This window comes from Cervus elaphus, chromosome X (genome assembly GCF_910594005.1).
Source record: "Cervus elaphus chromosome X, mCerEla1.1, whole genome shotgun sequence".
Lineage (NCBI taxonomy): Eukaryota > Metazoa > Chordata > Mammalia > Artiodactyla > Cervidae > Cervus > Cervus elaphus.
The window spans coordinates 54,100,893-54,117,603 of NC_057848.1; the positions used below are offsets into that span (position 1 = coordinate 54,100,893).

The 16,711-nt window shown below is 38.7% G+C and overlaps 1 protein-coding gene across 1 annotated transcript; it reads left to right on the plus strand.

The window, feature by feature from the left end:
* The first annotated feature begins 313 nt into the window (after positions 1–313).
* On the plus strand, positions 314–1,238 carry LOC122689120 (olfactory receptor 13H1). The gene has a single exon (XM_043895283.1). It carries the CDS (start codon positions 318–320, stop codon positions 1,236–1,238), a length of 921 nt encoding a protein of 306 aa, XP_043751218.1. The 5' UTR covers positions 314–317.
* Positions 1,239–16,711: the final 15,473 nt, after the last annotated feature.

The window sequence follows — 16,711 nt, forward strand, 5'->3', positions numbered from 1 at the left end:
ATTGGAAAAAAATGAAACAAAAGGCATCTGGCAAAAGTGGGTTGGAGAACTTTTCATATAGCCATTTCAAAAGGATGGGGAATTGGCTGTTTTCCAGGGGAGGGAGTAGATTTTTAGCTTTGCCTCTGTTCCCATTATAGATATCTAATTTGTATTCTTATATCTCTTGAAGATGACAAACAGAATGATCCTGTACACCCTAATTATTTCCAACTTTCTTATACCATCCTTCCATGTTTATTCTCATTCTCTCAGGTAAAACTAGACAACTACATTGGCACCCAATCAATGAATAGTGGAAAGTGGAATGGAAGGCCATGGATAATGCTACAGCAGTATTCAAGTTTCTCCTTATTGGAATATCTAACTATCCTGAGTGGAGAGTCACATTTTTCACATTGGTGCTGATCACTTACCTCAGCACATTATTGGGGAATGGACTTATCATCTTTCTTATCTACATTGACCCTCTCCTCCACACTCCAATGTATTTCTTCCTTAGTAACCTGTCTTTCTTAGACCTTTGCTATGGAACAGTCTCCATGCCCCAGGCTTTGGTGCATTGCTTCTCTGCTCATCCTTACCTTTCTTACCCACGATGTTTGACCCAAATAAGTGTCTCCTTGGCCTTGGGCACAGCAGAGTGCCTCCTACTGGCTGTCATGGCCTATGATCGTGTGGTTGCTGTCGGCAATCCCCTGCGCTATTCCGTGGTCATGAATGGTTCAGCGTGTGCCTGGCTGGCTGCTACCACATGGGGGGCATCTCTTGTGCTCACTGCAATGCTCATCTTATCCCTGAGGCTTCACTTCTGTGGGGCGAATGTCATCAACCATTTCGTCTGTGAGATTCTCTCCCTTCTTAAGCTGGCCTGTTCTGATACCAGCCTCAATGAGCTTCTGATCCTCATCACAGGCATTTTTACCCTTCTCCTACCCTTTGGGTTTGTTCTCCTCTCCTATGTCCGAATTGCCACTGCTGTCCTAAGGATTCGCTCAGCCCAGGGTAGGCTCAAGGCCTTTTCTACCTGTGCTTCTCATTTGACTGTGGTGGTAATCTTCTATGGGGCAGCCATTTCCATGTATATGAAACCACAGTCCAAGTCATCCTCAGATCAAGACAAATTTATCTCAGTGCTTTATGGGGCTCTGACACCCATGCTGAACCCCCTAATATATAGCCTGAGGAATAAGGATGTTAAAGGGGCAATGAGGAAAGTTATGGCAAAAAAGACATAAGTCTTCTTTGCTTCTAAACTTCTAAAATACCATTCAGCTACATCTTCAATGATGGTAAACCACTACAATATTGTAAAGTAATTAGCCTCCAACTAATAAAAATAATTGGGGAAAAAAACTGTTTAAAAGTTCCAAATTTACCTTTGGTTGTTGTTGTTCAGTCATTAATTCATGTCCAACTCTTTGAGACCCTATGGACTCTATGGCCTGCAGCACGCCAGGCTTCCCTGTCCTTCACCATCTCCAAGAATTTGCTCAAAAATGTGACCATTGAATCAGTGATGCTATCCAACCATCTCATCCTCTGTTGTCCCCTTCTCTGGTGGCTCAGACCTGCAATGCAGGAGACCCAGGTTTGATCCCTGGGTCAGGAAGATCCCCTGGAGAAGAAAATGGCAACCCACTCCAGTATTCTGCCTGGAGAATTCCATGGACACAGGAGCCTGGCAGGCTACAGTCCATGGGGTCACAGAGAATTGAATACGACCGAGGGATTAACACCTTTACCCTTGGTACAGTAGGTGACAGTCATGTGAGAATCTTCAGGATGTGCTCACCACAAAATCTTATTCCTACGGAAACTTCAATTTCAGTTACAGACAATACTTTTTGGGGGGCTTCCCTTATAGCTCAGTTGGTAAAGAATCCGCCTGCAATGCAGGAGACCTCAGTTCGATTCCTGGGTTGGGAAGATCCACTGGAGAAGGGAAAGGCTACCCACTCCAGTATTCTGCCCTGGAGAATTCCATGGACTGTATAGTCTATGGGGTCGCAAAGAGTCGGACACGACTGAATGACTTTCACTTTTCACTTTCACAATATTTTTACTCTTTCTTTACATAAAACACATTAGTAGCCACCCGTTAAGTTACTCAACTTCAGGTAAATAAATTTCTCAGAATCATTTCCTCACTGACAGAAGAGACCTAAGCTGTAAGAGAACCTCCTATGACTGTTAGCAGGAGGTGGGGCATAAGTGAAATTGGAAATAGGACTAAGAATGGTGTAATAAAAGGCCAGAAGACAAATGTCAGAAATTTTACAACTTTACTGAAGGCAAGGCCTGTTGTAAATTCACGATTCTCTCTCCACTTAACCTCAGAATCATGAGAAAACTGTAGCATAGCCATTTCCTACATTAGTGTAGTGTTTCGTTTTTTTCTTTTTCTGAACTTCTTTCAAATATATTATCTCATTCTGTGTTCCTACACTTGATCTTAGCCAAAAGGCCGAAAAGTGATCATTCTGTATTCGTAATATTGCTGTAAAGCTGGTAACAAAAGTTACCATAATCCATCCCTCATGTTAACAACGAGACAAACAGAAGCCCAGAGAAGGATTAACAATTGTCTAAAGCCTCACACAAAACAGAAAATTGGGCAAAAGATTTACTGATCATGGCCTTGCCCATCAGAACAAGACACAGATTCCCTCACAGCCAGTCCCTCCTATCAGGAAGCTTCCACAAGCCTCTTATCCTTATCCATCAGAGGGCAGACAGAATGAAAACCATAATTACAGAAAACTAACCAAACTGATCACTTGGACCACAGCCTTGTCTAACTCAATGAAACTATGAGCCATGCCATTTAGGACCACCCAAGATGGACGGGTCACGGTAGAGAGTTCTGACAAAATGTGGTCCACTGGAGAAGGCCTTGAATGGCAAACCACTTCAATATTCTTGCCTTGAGAATCCCATGAACAGTATGAAAAGGCAAAAAGATGACACTGAAAGATGAACTCCCCAGGTCAGTAGGTGCCCAATATGCTACTGGAGAAGAGGGGAGAAATAGCTCCAGAAAGAATGAAGAGGCTGAGCCAAAGGGAAAACAATGCTCAGTTGTGGATGTCAATGGTGATGGAAGTAACTCTGATGCTGTAAAGAACAATATTGCATAGGAACCTGGAATGTTAGGTCCATGAATCAAGGTAGATTGGAAGCAGTCAAACAGGAGATGGCAAGAGTGAACATCGACAGTTTAGGAATCAGTGAACTAAATTCCAAGGGAACATTTCATGCAAAGATGGGCACAATAAAGGACAGAAATGGCATGGACCTAACAGAAGCAAAAGATATAAAGAAGAGGTGGCAAGAATATATAGAAGAACTATAAAAAAAGATCTTAATGACCCAGACAACCATGATAGTGTGATCACTCACCTAGAGCCAGACATCCTGGAGAGTGAAGTCAAGTGGGCCTTGGGAAGCATCACTACAAACAAAGCTAGTGGAGGTGATGGAATTCCAGCTGACCTATTTCAAATCATATAAGATGATGCTGCAAAAGTGCTGCATTTTATATGCCAGCAAATTTGGAAAATTCAGCAGTGGCCAAAGGACTGGAAGGTCAGTTTTTATTCCAATCCCAAAGAAAGGCAATGCCAAATGTTCAAACTGCTGCACAAATGCACTCATTTCACATAATAGCAAAGTAATACTCAAAATTCTTCAAGCTAGCTTCAACAGTACATGAGCCAAGAACTTCCAGATGTTCAATCTGGATTTAGAAAAGGCAGAGGAACCAGAGATCAAATTGCCAACATCTGTTGGATCATAGAAAAAACAAGAGAATTCCAGAAAAAAAATCTACTTCTGCTTTATTGACTACAATAAAGCTTTTGACTGTATGGATCACAACAAACTGTGGAAGGTTCTTAAAGAGATGGGAATACCAGACCACCTTACTTGCCTCCTGAGAAACCTGTGTGCAGGTCAAGAAGCAACAGTTAGAGCCAGTCATGGAACAATGGACTGGTTCCAAATTGGGAAAGAAGTATGTCAAGGCTGTATATTGTCACCTTGCTTATTTAACTTTAACTTATATGCAGAGTACATCATGAGAAATGCCAGACTGGATGAAGAACAAGCTGGAATCAAGATTGCTGGGAGAAATATCATAACCTCACATATGCAGATGACACCACCCTTATGGCAGAAAGTGAAGAAGAACTAAAGAGCCTCTTGGTGAAAGTGAAAGAGAAGACTGAAAAAAGCTGGCTTAAAACTCAACATTCAAGAAACTAAGATCATGGCATCCAGTCCCATCACTTCATGGCAAACAGATGGAGAAACAATAGAAACAGTGACAGACTTTATTTTCTTGGGCTCCAAAATCACTGCAGATCATGCATGACTGCAGCCATGAAATTAAAAGACACTTGCTCCTTGGAAGAAAAGCTATGACCAACCTAGACAGCACGTTAAAATGCAGAGACTTCACTTTGCTAACAAGGTGTGTCTAGTCAAATTTCTGGTTTTTCCAGTAGTCATGTATGGATGTGAGATTTTGACCATAAAGTTTAGCGCTGACAAATTGACACTTTTGAACTGTGGTGTTGGAGAAGACTCTTGAGAGACCCTTGGACAGCAAGGAGATAAAACCAGTCAATCCCAAAGGAAATCAGTCCTGAATATTCATTGGAAGGACTGATACTGAAGCTGAAGCTCCAATACTTTGGCCACCTGATGCGAAGAACTGACTCCTTGGAAAAGACCCTGTTGCTGAGAAAGATTGAAGGCAGGAGGAGAAGAGGACGACAGAGGATGAGATGGTTGGATGGCATTATGGACTCAATGGGCATAAGTTTGAGCAAGCTGCAGGAGTTGGTGATGGAAAAGGAAGCCTGGTGTGCTATAGTCCATGCGGGTGCAAAGAGTTGGACACAACTGGGTGACTGAACTTAAAGTCATACATAATTGGTAACGGAATAAAAATTAGAATTCAGATCATCTATATGCCACCTCTGAACTTTTCAATATTGTCCAGAAAAGTATCTGGAATTTTAAAATTATAAATGCACCCAACATTTATTGAGCACTCAACCATATACTAGGTACTGAGCTATGTCCATTATCACATATAATTCTCACTACAATTCAGGGAAGTATCGCTATTATCAATCCATAGTAGAGATAAGGAAATTGAGACTCTTAGAGGTTCAGTGATTTGCCCATGGCCATAGAGCCAGTATTGAAACCCAGATATGACTGATTTCAGATCCCATTCACTGTATCCAAATTTCAGAGGCCTTAGAGATTATTTAATGCAGTGATTTTTAACCAATTTTATTTTGATAAAATTTATGTAATTACAGTGTACAATTTAAATTTTGACAGGTACCCCCAGAACCACCACCACTGTCAAACTACTTAACAGTTTTATCACATCCAAAATTTCCTCATGGCCTTTTGTAGTCCACCCTTTCCTCCACCCCCAGCCCCTGACAACCACTCATCTGGTTTTTTTCACTATATCTTAGCTTTGATTTTCTAGAATTGACTATAAGTGGAATCATACAGTATATTCTTCTCCTGTGCATGGCTTCTCTTATTTAGCGTGCTTTTGAGATTCATCCATGTTATTGTAGGCATCAGTAGTTTGTTCCTTTTTCTTGCTGAATAATATTCCATCATACAATTTGCTATATTTTTAAAACTCCATTCCCTGTAACTGTACATAATACAGAGGTTTTTAAACTTTAGTTTATGCAGTTCTATGGGTTTGGCTGTGGTGCCTGGAACCTGTCAATGGAGGCGAAATTTTCTGTGAAAAATTTCATTTGAAAATGGAGTTCTGATAATAAAACATTTGACAAACAATGATCTATTACAGAGCTCTTGCTTTAGGTAAAGAATCAATGGCTCAGTGAACAGAATGTAAATTTCCCAAGCCCATGAAACTTTTTGGAAGCAATCTAAGACTAAGACCCAGATATCTTTTCTCCTGGTTTCACTTTTTGGGCAATTCGACCAAAGATGATGAAGTCTTCTCCCAAGCAACCTGATGGAGAACTAGACATAGATGAATAGATTAAAAAGATGATGCACAGCATCTAGATCTGAAGTACAGCATCACTGAGCAAGCAGATATTCAATGCACTCATCAGACACTGACTGCTGGGAGTTGATGCCACCTTGCTTGGTACTGAAAAGAGAGTACCAGACATACAAGGGACCTGTCTCACATGTTTACTCACTAAATAAACAAAAAGAATGAGCAAATCACTTATCAAAATAGTATAATTTTCAAATGCATGCAACATTTATTCAAATTCCATCTATTACACATTTTTAAAAGATTGTAGTATTCTCAGCCACCGAAACCATGTTTTAATATCAAGAAATAAAAAATAAATGCAATTATCCTCAAATTAAAAATAAAAACATTTTAAAAATAATTTTAAAATTATTTTATAAATTATATATTATATATATAATAATTATAATTAATATATATATTATTATATTATATATAATATATATATATGATATATATAATATATAATAATAATTATATATATTTATATATATTTATAAATTTTATAAATTATTTTATAAATTATAAATAATTTTAAATAATTTTAAAAATAAATAAAAACTAATTTTGAAAAAAAGCCAAGTGATTTAAATCTTGGATTCATTCATTCAACCAATGTTAGCTTTCTACTTTTAACCAGGCACTAGGTACTAGGTGCTAGGGAAAGTATCATACATTTTGCAAAATATTCTTTACTATTAAAATAAATATTTCAAATTAACATCATGAAATAAAGTTAAATTGATGAAATCAATAAAATTTTACACAAAAAAATAATAGAGCCTTTAGGGAGAGAGAAAATCAGAAATTAAGAGAAATATTAAGAGTGCTCTTTTTAGTCACCTTGCTTTCAGGGGGAGAATCTACTCTCTATTATAGCTCTCTATTTGCAGCTTAAAATGAGAATCGTATTTTTGTTAATAATGCCTCTCCTACAAAACTGTAACTCTGTCACTAGATGCTTTGTCTCTTTATTGACTTGTTGGTAGAGACACAGCTTACAGACAGAGTGACATAGTGGAGTCTGGAGATGAGGCTGCAGAATTGATTCTGCAACTAACTAGTTGTGTGACCTTAATTATATCACTCTTTGGCCCTCAAATTTGCTCATCAATACAATAGGAAGGTTGTGTTTGTTACCCAAGAATCTCTCCAGTTCTAACGTTCTGCATCTAGGTGTTATTTTATACAGATTTTTTTTCTTTTCTTAAAAATAGAATAATATCATCAATTTACTCTGAAACTTGCTTTTTCCACTTGACAATATATCATGAACATTCTTCCAGATCAATATATACGGATCTATCTGCCTGACTTTAAATGTTAACTTTGAAACAAGTAGGCACGCATAGCAGCTAGTTAACATAGCTATGGCCCTTCCAGCACCAATGTTCTGTTTCTAGGCATCTAAATCCCAAAGGCAATCTAATTCAACATTGATACTAATTCATTTTAACTATAAAAAATGAATTCTATGAGGGTGCTGTGGAACGAAATAAACTCTAGGTTGTTGAAAACCCCTACGGTTGACTATCACTTCACCACTTGATCAGTCACAGGCACTGTGAAAAGCATTCCACTGCACACTCCATTCTAGATAGCTGGGTAGTGAAGCTTACCTTGCTTCATCCTGGAAAGCAAAGATTGGTTTGACACTAAGATAGCTCTGCTAAAAATAGAGAAGAAAGTTTGCAAACTGAAAAAAATGTTTCGAAATGATATTTTCCAATAGAGATTTAAGAAAAAGATACCATGCCCCATTCATAGCATTTGGGAAAGGCAGTGAGTTATCACTATTCAGAGCATAGGCCCTGGAGTGAAACTTTTTGGATTCAGACCTTCATTCTACCAGTCTTCTTTCAAATTTCTCTCTGTGCTCCGATCTCTCCATGTGAAGTGTACCTGTAAAACTACTTACAGTGTTCAGAGTTTGATGATGTAGACAGAACCACTCTAGTTATATCAGGCAGGAAGGGATTTAATAAAGAGAATTAGAGGCCTATGAAGCCTTTGGAAGTTCTGTGAGAGGGAAGGTAAAAGAATGTTGCCAACAACTTTAGACAGTTACAGGAATTGCAAGAATCTTGGGAAGTTTTAAGGAAACTTACCAATGATGTCACTGAAGTAGATGCTTCAAGTAACAATGCTCAAAAGCCACTGAAATCTCTGTTTACAAAAGCCTACATACTTTTACCATACAGGTGACAGCTAAAAAGGATGGGAATGGTGTTGAATGTGACTTCATAGCTCGGTTATAAGAACTGTATGACTCAATTCATATAAAGCACTTAGAAAAGCGCCTGGCCTATAGTTAGAGACCAACAAGCGTTAGCTGTCATCGTGAAGTCTGGATCACATGAACCTAAAACACCGGGAATTGAAATGCCTATATGCTTCTTAAATAGTGCTTTTCAAGGCTGTTCCCTCATCCAGGCATTGAAGCATCTGTACATATATCACTCATTTAGCATGCATTTATTAACTACCTACTATACAAGTATTGTGGTATTGCCAGAGATGCAGTGGTCAAAAAAACAAAAAAAAAAACATATTTGATCCTTCCGCTCAAAGAATTCACTGTCTGTGTGGGAAGAAAAACATATATGCAGGCAGCATCACTATGTGAATTTATATCTTCCTAGTTCTTAAGATTATAAACACTTTATACACTTTACGGTTTATCTTATTCTTGAACATATATTACCTCATATCATCTTCCAAATAATTTAATGAGATAAGCAAGCAGATGTTATTATTACTATTATGAAACTGACATTAGCAGATGATAAAGAGCTGTAAAAAGGCTGTGATATTATCAAGGTCAGCAGTTAGTGATATAACTAGGATTAGAATACAATTCTCCTAGAATTATTGTGGTGGTAATTACTGATTGTATACAAATATCAAATCATTATGATGTACACCTGAAACTAATATAATGTTATGTGCCAATTATACCTGAATAAAAAATTAATTTAATTTAAAAAAATACAATTCTCCTGATGCCAGATGCTCTTTTTGAGGGGAGACTGATGGGTTCAGGAGTCTTTGAAAAAGAAAAGTAAGAAGGTAAAGCTTTTGTTGAAATGGGAAAGGAAAAATCGTTAGGTTTTCAGATTGTCTAGCTAGAAAAATCTGACCCTGACTCTTATTGGCTATACAACCGTGGGCAACTTCCTATCTCAATTTCCTCATCTATAACAGGATGACAATCATAGGACTGAATTTATAAGGTTGTTAAAAGAATTAGATCAGTTGATTTTATATAAAATGCTGAGAACTGTGGCTGGGACATAGTAAGTTCTCAATAAGCTTTACCTATTGTTGTTATTATACAGTTATTATTACTAATACTGAAGTCTCAATTGACTTAAAAGTAGTTGGTGTTCATCTCACTGTGTTCCTTCTCTCTTTTTTCCCTGCTAGCAATATGCATACCAACTGTTTCTGATTAAGTGTAAGCAGCAGGTCAAGCACTTTTGCAGTACAGAACCATGATGGAGTGAGAAAAGTGTCAGAGAGTCTGGATTCTAGTCTGGGTTCTGCTGCTAATGAGCTATGAAACTCTGGATGAATCACTTAACTTCTCTGGACTGCATTTGTCCAACAGGGGAAAATATATTCTTTAATCTGTCTCAGAAGGGTTGAAAGATCAAATGAGATCATAGATGTTAGACACTAAAAAGCTAAAAGTACTCTACAAATACTACACAATGGTATTTTCATTATCCTCAGACTTAACCTCTACATCTTCTCCTCACTTACCCTTAACCACCACTCACTCACCGAATCTTATTGATTCTTGCTCTGAAATATTTTCTAAACCCATCTCTTCTCTGTCCTCAGTGCACCTGCCCTAATTCACAGCTTTCCTCAACCCTTACCAGGATGACTGTAATCAGCTCCTATTTTTCTCTAATCCAGTCTCTCTCTAAACTAGCCATCCAATCAACTTCTCCAGAATGACTATCTAAAGGGAAAAATCTCATCATATTAAACCTTCCTCTACAATCCCACTCCAAGATTAGAAACTTGCAGTGGGTCCCTATTGCCCATAGGATGCACGCTTGTGTACTCAGCCAACTCAGTCGTGTCCGACTCTGCGACCCCATGGACTGCAGCCCACCAGGCTCCTCTATCCATGGGATGTGCCAGGCAAGAATACTGGAGTGGGTTGCCATTTCCTTCTCCAGGGGATCTTCCTGATCCAGGGATAGAACCTGGGTCTCTTGCATCTCCTGTATTGGCAGGCAGATTCTTTACTGCTGGGCCACCTTTGAAGTCCTACCTATAGGATATACAACATTACTTGAGACACTTGCAAACCTGTTTATCCTTATTCTCTACCTTAACTCCGCAAACCCCAGGCCCCAGGAAAGCAATACTTTTTTCTGACCTCTTTATGTACATATGCCACTGTGTACACTGTTCTCTCTGCCTGCAGTGACCTTCTTGTCTTCTGTGCCTGGCAAAACCTCAGTCATCCTTCAAGTTCAGATCAAATATCATGTCCTCAGTGAAGCCTTCCCTAGAGCATACTCCATGGTGTTTAAACCTGGACAGGTGACTTAATTCCATTTTCTTTTGCTTTATAACATTCAGTTCAATCCTAAATTCAACATCTTCCATATTATTTCATAATCAGTTGTTTTGGAGTATTTATCCCAAATTAGATCATAAGTTTATTGAGAACAAGAAGGTTTTCATCTGTTTCCCTAGCATAGTTCCTGGCACAGAGTACGTATATAATAAGAATTTGTTAAATGAATATGTGGCCAACTAATACTTTTCAAACTATCTGGGGTAAAATACAACTATTTTTAAAGTTCCAAGCTGTTACAGACTGATATTTTACAAGATACAAGAAAAATATTGTGGCAAATGTCAAATCACTTTAAAAGTTACTGTTTACTCTCAATTCTGTTTTTATCTCATTGAAAACATTTTGAGAAGCACTCCCTGGTGGCTCAGTGATAAAGAATCTGTCTATAATTAGCCTCCAATTAAAATAAATAATTTTTTTAAAAAAAGAATCTGCCTGCAATGCAAGAGACCTGTGTTCGATTCCTGGGTCAGGAAGATCCCCTGGAGAAGGGAAGGGCAACCCACTCCATTATTCTTGCCTGGAGAATTCCGGAAACAGAGGAGCCTGGAGGGCTACAATCCATGGGATCACAAAGAGCCAGACACGACTGAGCTACTTACACTTTAACTTTCACTTTTCCAGCTAGACTATTTACTAAGATGCCGCATTCTTAGCCCCTAAAATCTTGAACTCTGAGTTGGAAATTTTAAGAAGGATACATGTAAAATAATAAACAATCACATCATATATTCAGGCTACAACTGGGCAAGAAATCAATAAAATAATACTGTCGTAATTAGCTATATGCACAGATGAAGTAGATCAATGGACAGTGAATGAGAAGGTGCAGGATTATATTTAGACAGTGACAGCTTATGAAGTGCATGCGTGCTCAGTCATGTCCGACTCTAGGAGACTCCATGGACTGTAGCCCACCAGGCTCCTCTGTCCATGGGGATTCTCCAGGCAAGAATACTGGAGTGGGTTGCCATTTCCTACTCCAGCGGATCTTCCCAACCCAGGGATGGAACCCACACCTCTAGTGTCTCCTGCACTGGCAGACAGATTCTTTACCAACAGTGTCACCTGGGTATGGCACCTCAAAATTAATCCAGCAAAGTTTTAGGGAAAAGTGGGATTTCCAGAAACCATTCAAGTCAAAGAGGCTGGGATGGGCTGGGGAAACTCAGGGTAAAGTGAAGAGGAAGAGGAAACCTCCAGTAAACACTGTTAACATAATTGTATTTACCTGAATGCTTAATTGAAGCTTTCATGGCATCATAATAGATTGAAGCCATTCCTCTTTTCCTGTTCATTCATTACCTTCTTGAGTCACTGCATTGGAAACCCTCCCTAGAAGCATAAGACTCTGAGTAATCACCCTAGAGTCGGTTCTATTATCTGGTAACTTAAGAGTAGAAGTTGAGTTGATAGTGTTAGTCAAAAGTTTTACATACTGTCACTAATAAAACATTGGTATTAATAGACAAAATCTACTTGTATTTTAATGACTTAGAAATAGCATCCCAGAAGAATATACAGCTTTAGTTCAGTACCAGGATTTAATTGCCTATTTTAGGGACCTAATCCCTGAAGTCTCTTAGTGAAATCACTTCTTTGGAACCAGAGTGAACAAACGCAGAAAGTAACAACAGATAATGTTCAAGATTGTTCTCTTCTTCTCTTGTTCATCTTTTGGACCACTTGAAGTCCTGGTTTCTAAAATGCTGAATAGAATCAAAATAAAACCCATTGTAAGAGCAGGTGAAGAACATAACACCCAGCAAGGAAGAAAGAAGCCATAGTTGTCTTTTTGAACAAATCAACATATATGTATGGAATGGTCAGTCTTGACATGGATCTCCTAGGATGCACCTGTGACTCACTCCCCTTGAAAGATCCCAATACATCAGTAAGTTAATGATCCTACAAAACATAAGGGGCTATATATCAACACAACTCTTAGAGACCTTGCTGTTTTTATTTGGGGGGCTTTTTTTGCTATTCAGGTGAGTAAAATCAATTTGATTCCCCTAATCTTCATTTATTCATTAACTTCCTGCCATGGGTCAGGAATTGAGACAAGTACTGGAGCTATAGAAATAAATAAAATGCAAATTCTTCTTTCAGAAGTCTCATAGTATAATCTGACCATATTGCCTTATTTATGTCTTCATTCATTTAATTATTTTCCCTCTTCCAGAAAAGAAAGATGACAAATGTGGTCACATTGTCATGGGTGCTACTTCCCAAATGAAGATTCACTTTAAAATAATAATAGCTAATATATATATTATATATATACCAGATATATAAATATATATGTAGCACAAAAGCCCTATGAGGTAGTTACTATAATTTCCCGAACTTTATAATTGAAGAAACTAAAATAAATGAGTTAAACAAATTACCAATGTCACATAGTGAATCAGTGATGGATCCAGGATTCAAACTTTGATTCAGAACCATGCTGTTAACCAACAGTCTACACTGCCTGATATGAATAACAGAAATTCCTGTCTGTACGCACCATCTATTCCAGTATATTTTGAGGACCTGGGAGCTTTCTGAAGAGCACAGAGAACAGGGAAGATACTCCAAGCATCCCTTAATTTTAGTATCAAAAGTGAAATGAGTCCTCCTGGGAAGCATGCTTTTACATGGTAAGTGGGACCAGGAAAGCCCTCTTTGGGAAATCTGTGTGAAGAAAAGTGTACCCAACATATTTCTGAAACATCAAAAGCCTGTGACTAAATGCAAAAATCTCCACATATGTCTAGTTAATTTAGAAAGAGTCTAGCCCACACAGCGCTAAAACACTGAATTATTACACACACACACACACACATATGCTTAGTCTAGTGAGATTCTCTAAAATCATATAAACACAAAAATGTCTTCTTTGTTTTCCAGCTATCTACACTAGCATTTATTTTGAGATTTTTAGGGCTATATGATGGCAGATATTGCCAGTCAAAATAAGGCTTTATGATTTAAAATGCTGCCATTCTAGGTGAAACTTTAGTACTCCTTGAAAAAATTTGTGCCCCGAAAATCCCATTCTTGTAATGCTAATAAGAAACTATGCTTGTGGTGTCGCCACTGAATAAAGATCAGATCACCCAACTTTTGCTTCAGTCACAATCCCATAACTCTATTCCAAGAAGGCTTTTTCACTTCTGACTGATTCTGTTTTCTGATTTTAATTCTGGGAGTATACAGAATAAAAAGGAGCCTTTAAATTCTCATTCAATTCAGTTCAGTCACTCTCCCATGTCCGACTCTTTGCGACCCCATGGATTGCAGCACACCAGGCTTCCCTGTCCTCCACCATCTCCAGGAGCTTGCTCAAACTCGTGCCCATTGAGACAGTGATGCCATCCAACCATCTCATCCTCTGTCATCCCCTTCTAGTTAAAAGGCCTCCTTGTAGGATCACTCATAAGTAAAAACAACTGTAATTCGAAGTTTGGCAGCAGCTCAGTACTTTTTCAGTTCGTTGGCCCTTGGTTCTGATTTCTTTTCAGAAGGCTTTATCCTGTATTAGGTTTGATTGAGGATCTTGTTATAAATTCTTACTCTACTTCCTGAATTACTTGTCCATAAACATCATGTGCTTTCTGAGATTTGGAGTCTGTCCTGAGTATAGAATCCAAAGAGATCACCTATATCATTAGCCTGCATAGTTCTCCCTGCTGTCTAGCGCCCAAGACAAACCTTCCCATCCACAGCCTGTTCTCACCAAGGCCTGACAACTGCCTCATGAGAGTGAAACTACACCATAGATGCCCCAAATCCTGATTTGTGACTAGAGCTTCATGAGAAGCGGTCTTTCCAGGTGGTGTTGTTGGTAAAGAATCCACCTGCCAGAGCATGAGACAAGAGGTATGGGTTTGATCCCTGGGTTGGGATGATCCCCTGGAGTAGGAAACGGCAACCCACTCCAGTATTCCTGCCTGGAGAATCCTAACGGACAGAGGATCCTGGTAGGCTATAGTCCATGGAGTCGCAAAAAGTCAGACACGACTGAGCACGCACGTAATTCATGAGAATTTTTACAGACAATCCAGGGAAAGAGCTTGACCTTAATAATGAACTAGTCTGTGATAGCAAGCATATCTGATATAATCATACCAAACAAAAAAAAATAAAATTTGGAATGAATGGAAAAGGGTGAAAACATTTTTTTTTTCCAGATTCTAAAATAAACCCATTCGCTCTCTTCACTATCACACCTTCCCTCCAAGCAAAGGGCTTTCCCGGTGGCTCAGCAGTAAAGAATCTGCCAACAATGCAAGAGGCGTGGGTTAGATCCCTGAGTCAGGAAGAGCCCCTGGAGAAGGAAATGGCTACCCACTCTAGTGTTCTTGCCTGGCACACCCCATGGAAAGAGGAGCCTGGCAGGCTACAGTCCATCATGTCGCAAAGAGTCAGACATGACTGATGTGACTGATCATGCATTCCATGCAAAGGGCAAATTGTAGAGCTAAAGAAGTATAATTTCTGAGCTATTAATAAAAGTGAATACTATGAGGGACTTCCCAGTGGTCCAGTGAAGACTCTGTGTTTCCCTTGCAGGGGGCATGCATTTGATCCCTGGCTGGGGAACTAACATCCCACATATTGCAGACCAAAAGTTGTGGCCGAAAGTTAAAAAAAAAGAAAGACTGAATACTATGATATATTAACTGTTTATCATCATAGCTTTTTACCATCAAATCAAACATTTATTTTCTTCAGCCAGTTCAAAGTAGTTTCAATCAAATCAATTTCATGACATTTGGTAAGACGGAAGACCAAATAACTGGCTTTGGTTCATTCAACAAACATACATTGAACCCATATTTTGTGGGTTCACACAAGGCATTGTGTAAGAGTGAAAATAAAGCAGTACATAGAAGAGTCAGGGGCTTGTTCCTCCTAGTGCTATAGTAAGAGCAAAAATTAAATAATCACACAACTATATAAATACAAACTATGATAAGAGCCGTACAGGAAAAGTTCTGAGTACTGTGAACAATTTTAACAGAGATCTGATTTAAATTACTGGGGTTTGGGATGGCTTTTCGAATGAATTTTCTTTTGGACTGAGATATTAATAGTAAGAGGGCTTCTCGGGTGGCGTTAGTGGTAAAGAACATGCCTGCCAACACAGGAGACATAAGAGATGCGGTCTTGATCCCTGAATTGGGAAGATCGCTTGGAAGAGGGCTCAGCAACCCACTCCAGTATTCTTGCCTGTAGAATGCCGTGGACAGAGGAGCCTGGTGGGCTACAGTCCATAGAGTTGCAAAGAGTCACACACAATTGAAGTGATTTAGCATGCACATACACATTAATAGTAAGAATGACTAGGAATACACCAAAGAAAGAAGGTAGGAAGAATATTTCTAGCAGAAAGAACACAATTTGCAAAAGTCCTAAGGTGGGAACAAGCTTAGATTCTTCATAAAGATAATATGACTGAAAGAAAGTCAGCATGAGAAGAGACAGCACAAGGTAAGATTATGGTCAGATCATTTAGAATCTTGTGCGTCATGGTAAGTAGGTTAGATTACATTCCAATTGTAATTAAAAGCCCTTCAAGTGGCTTTTTAGCATGGGAAGGTCATAATTATGTATGTTTGTAAGAAGTCTCTGGCTGCTATGTAGAGACTAGACTATAGGGAGGTAAGAATGGAAGAAGGGAGACGCATTAAGCAGCTCATGTATCATTAAGCAGTCTAGATGTGAGATGATGATGTAGCTGTGCATATGGAGATTTGTAGGCAGATTTGAAGCATATTTAGGAGGATGAACCAATAGTACTTAGTGATTGATTTGATGTGCAGGTTAAGGAAGAAATGAGAGTGAACTGGGCATATATTTTATACCATGAATATGAACCAGCTAATGACAAATCTGTGGCTAATATTCAGAGCCGGAAAGAATAGTTAGTAATTCTGTGATTCAAGGATCTGATTATGCTTAAGTAGAAAATTAGCACATTTTCTTTAAGGGGGGGTGTTCAAAGCATGTTCAGGTGGAGTCCAACCTCCCTCATTTTATATAGGAAGGAATTAAAACTT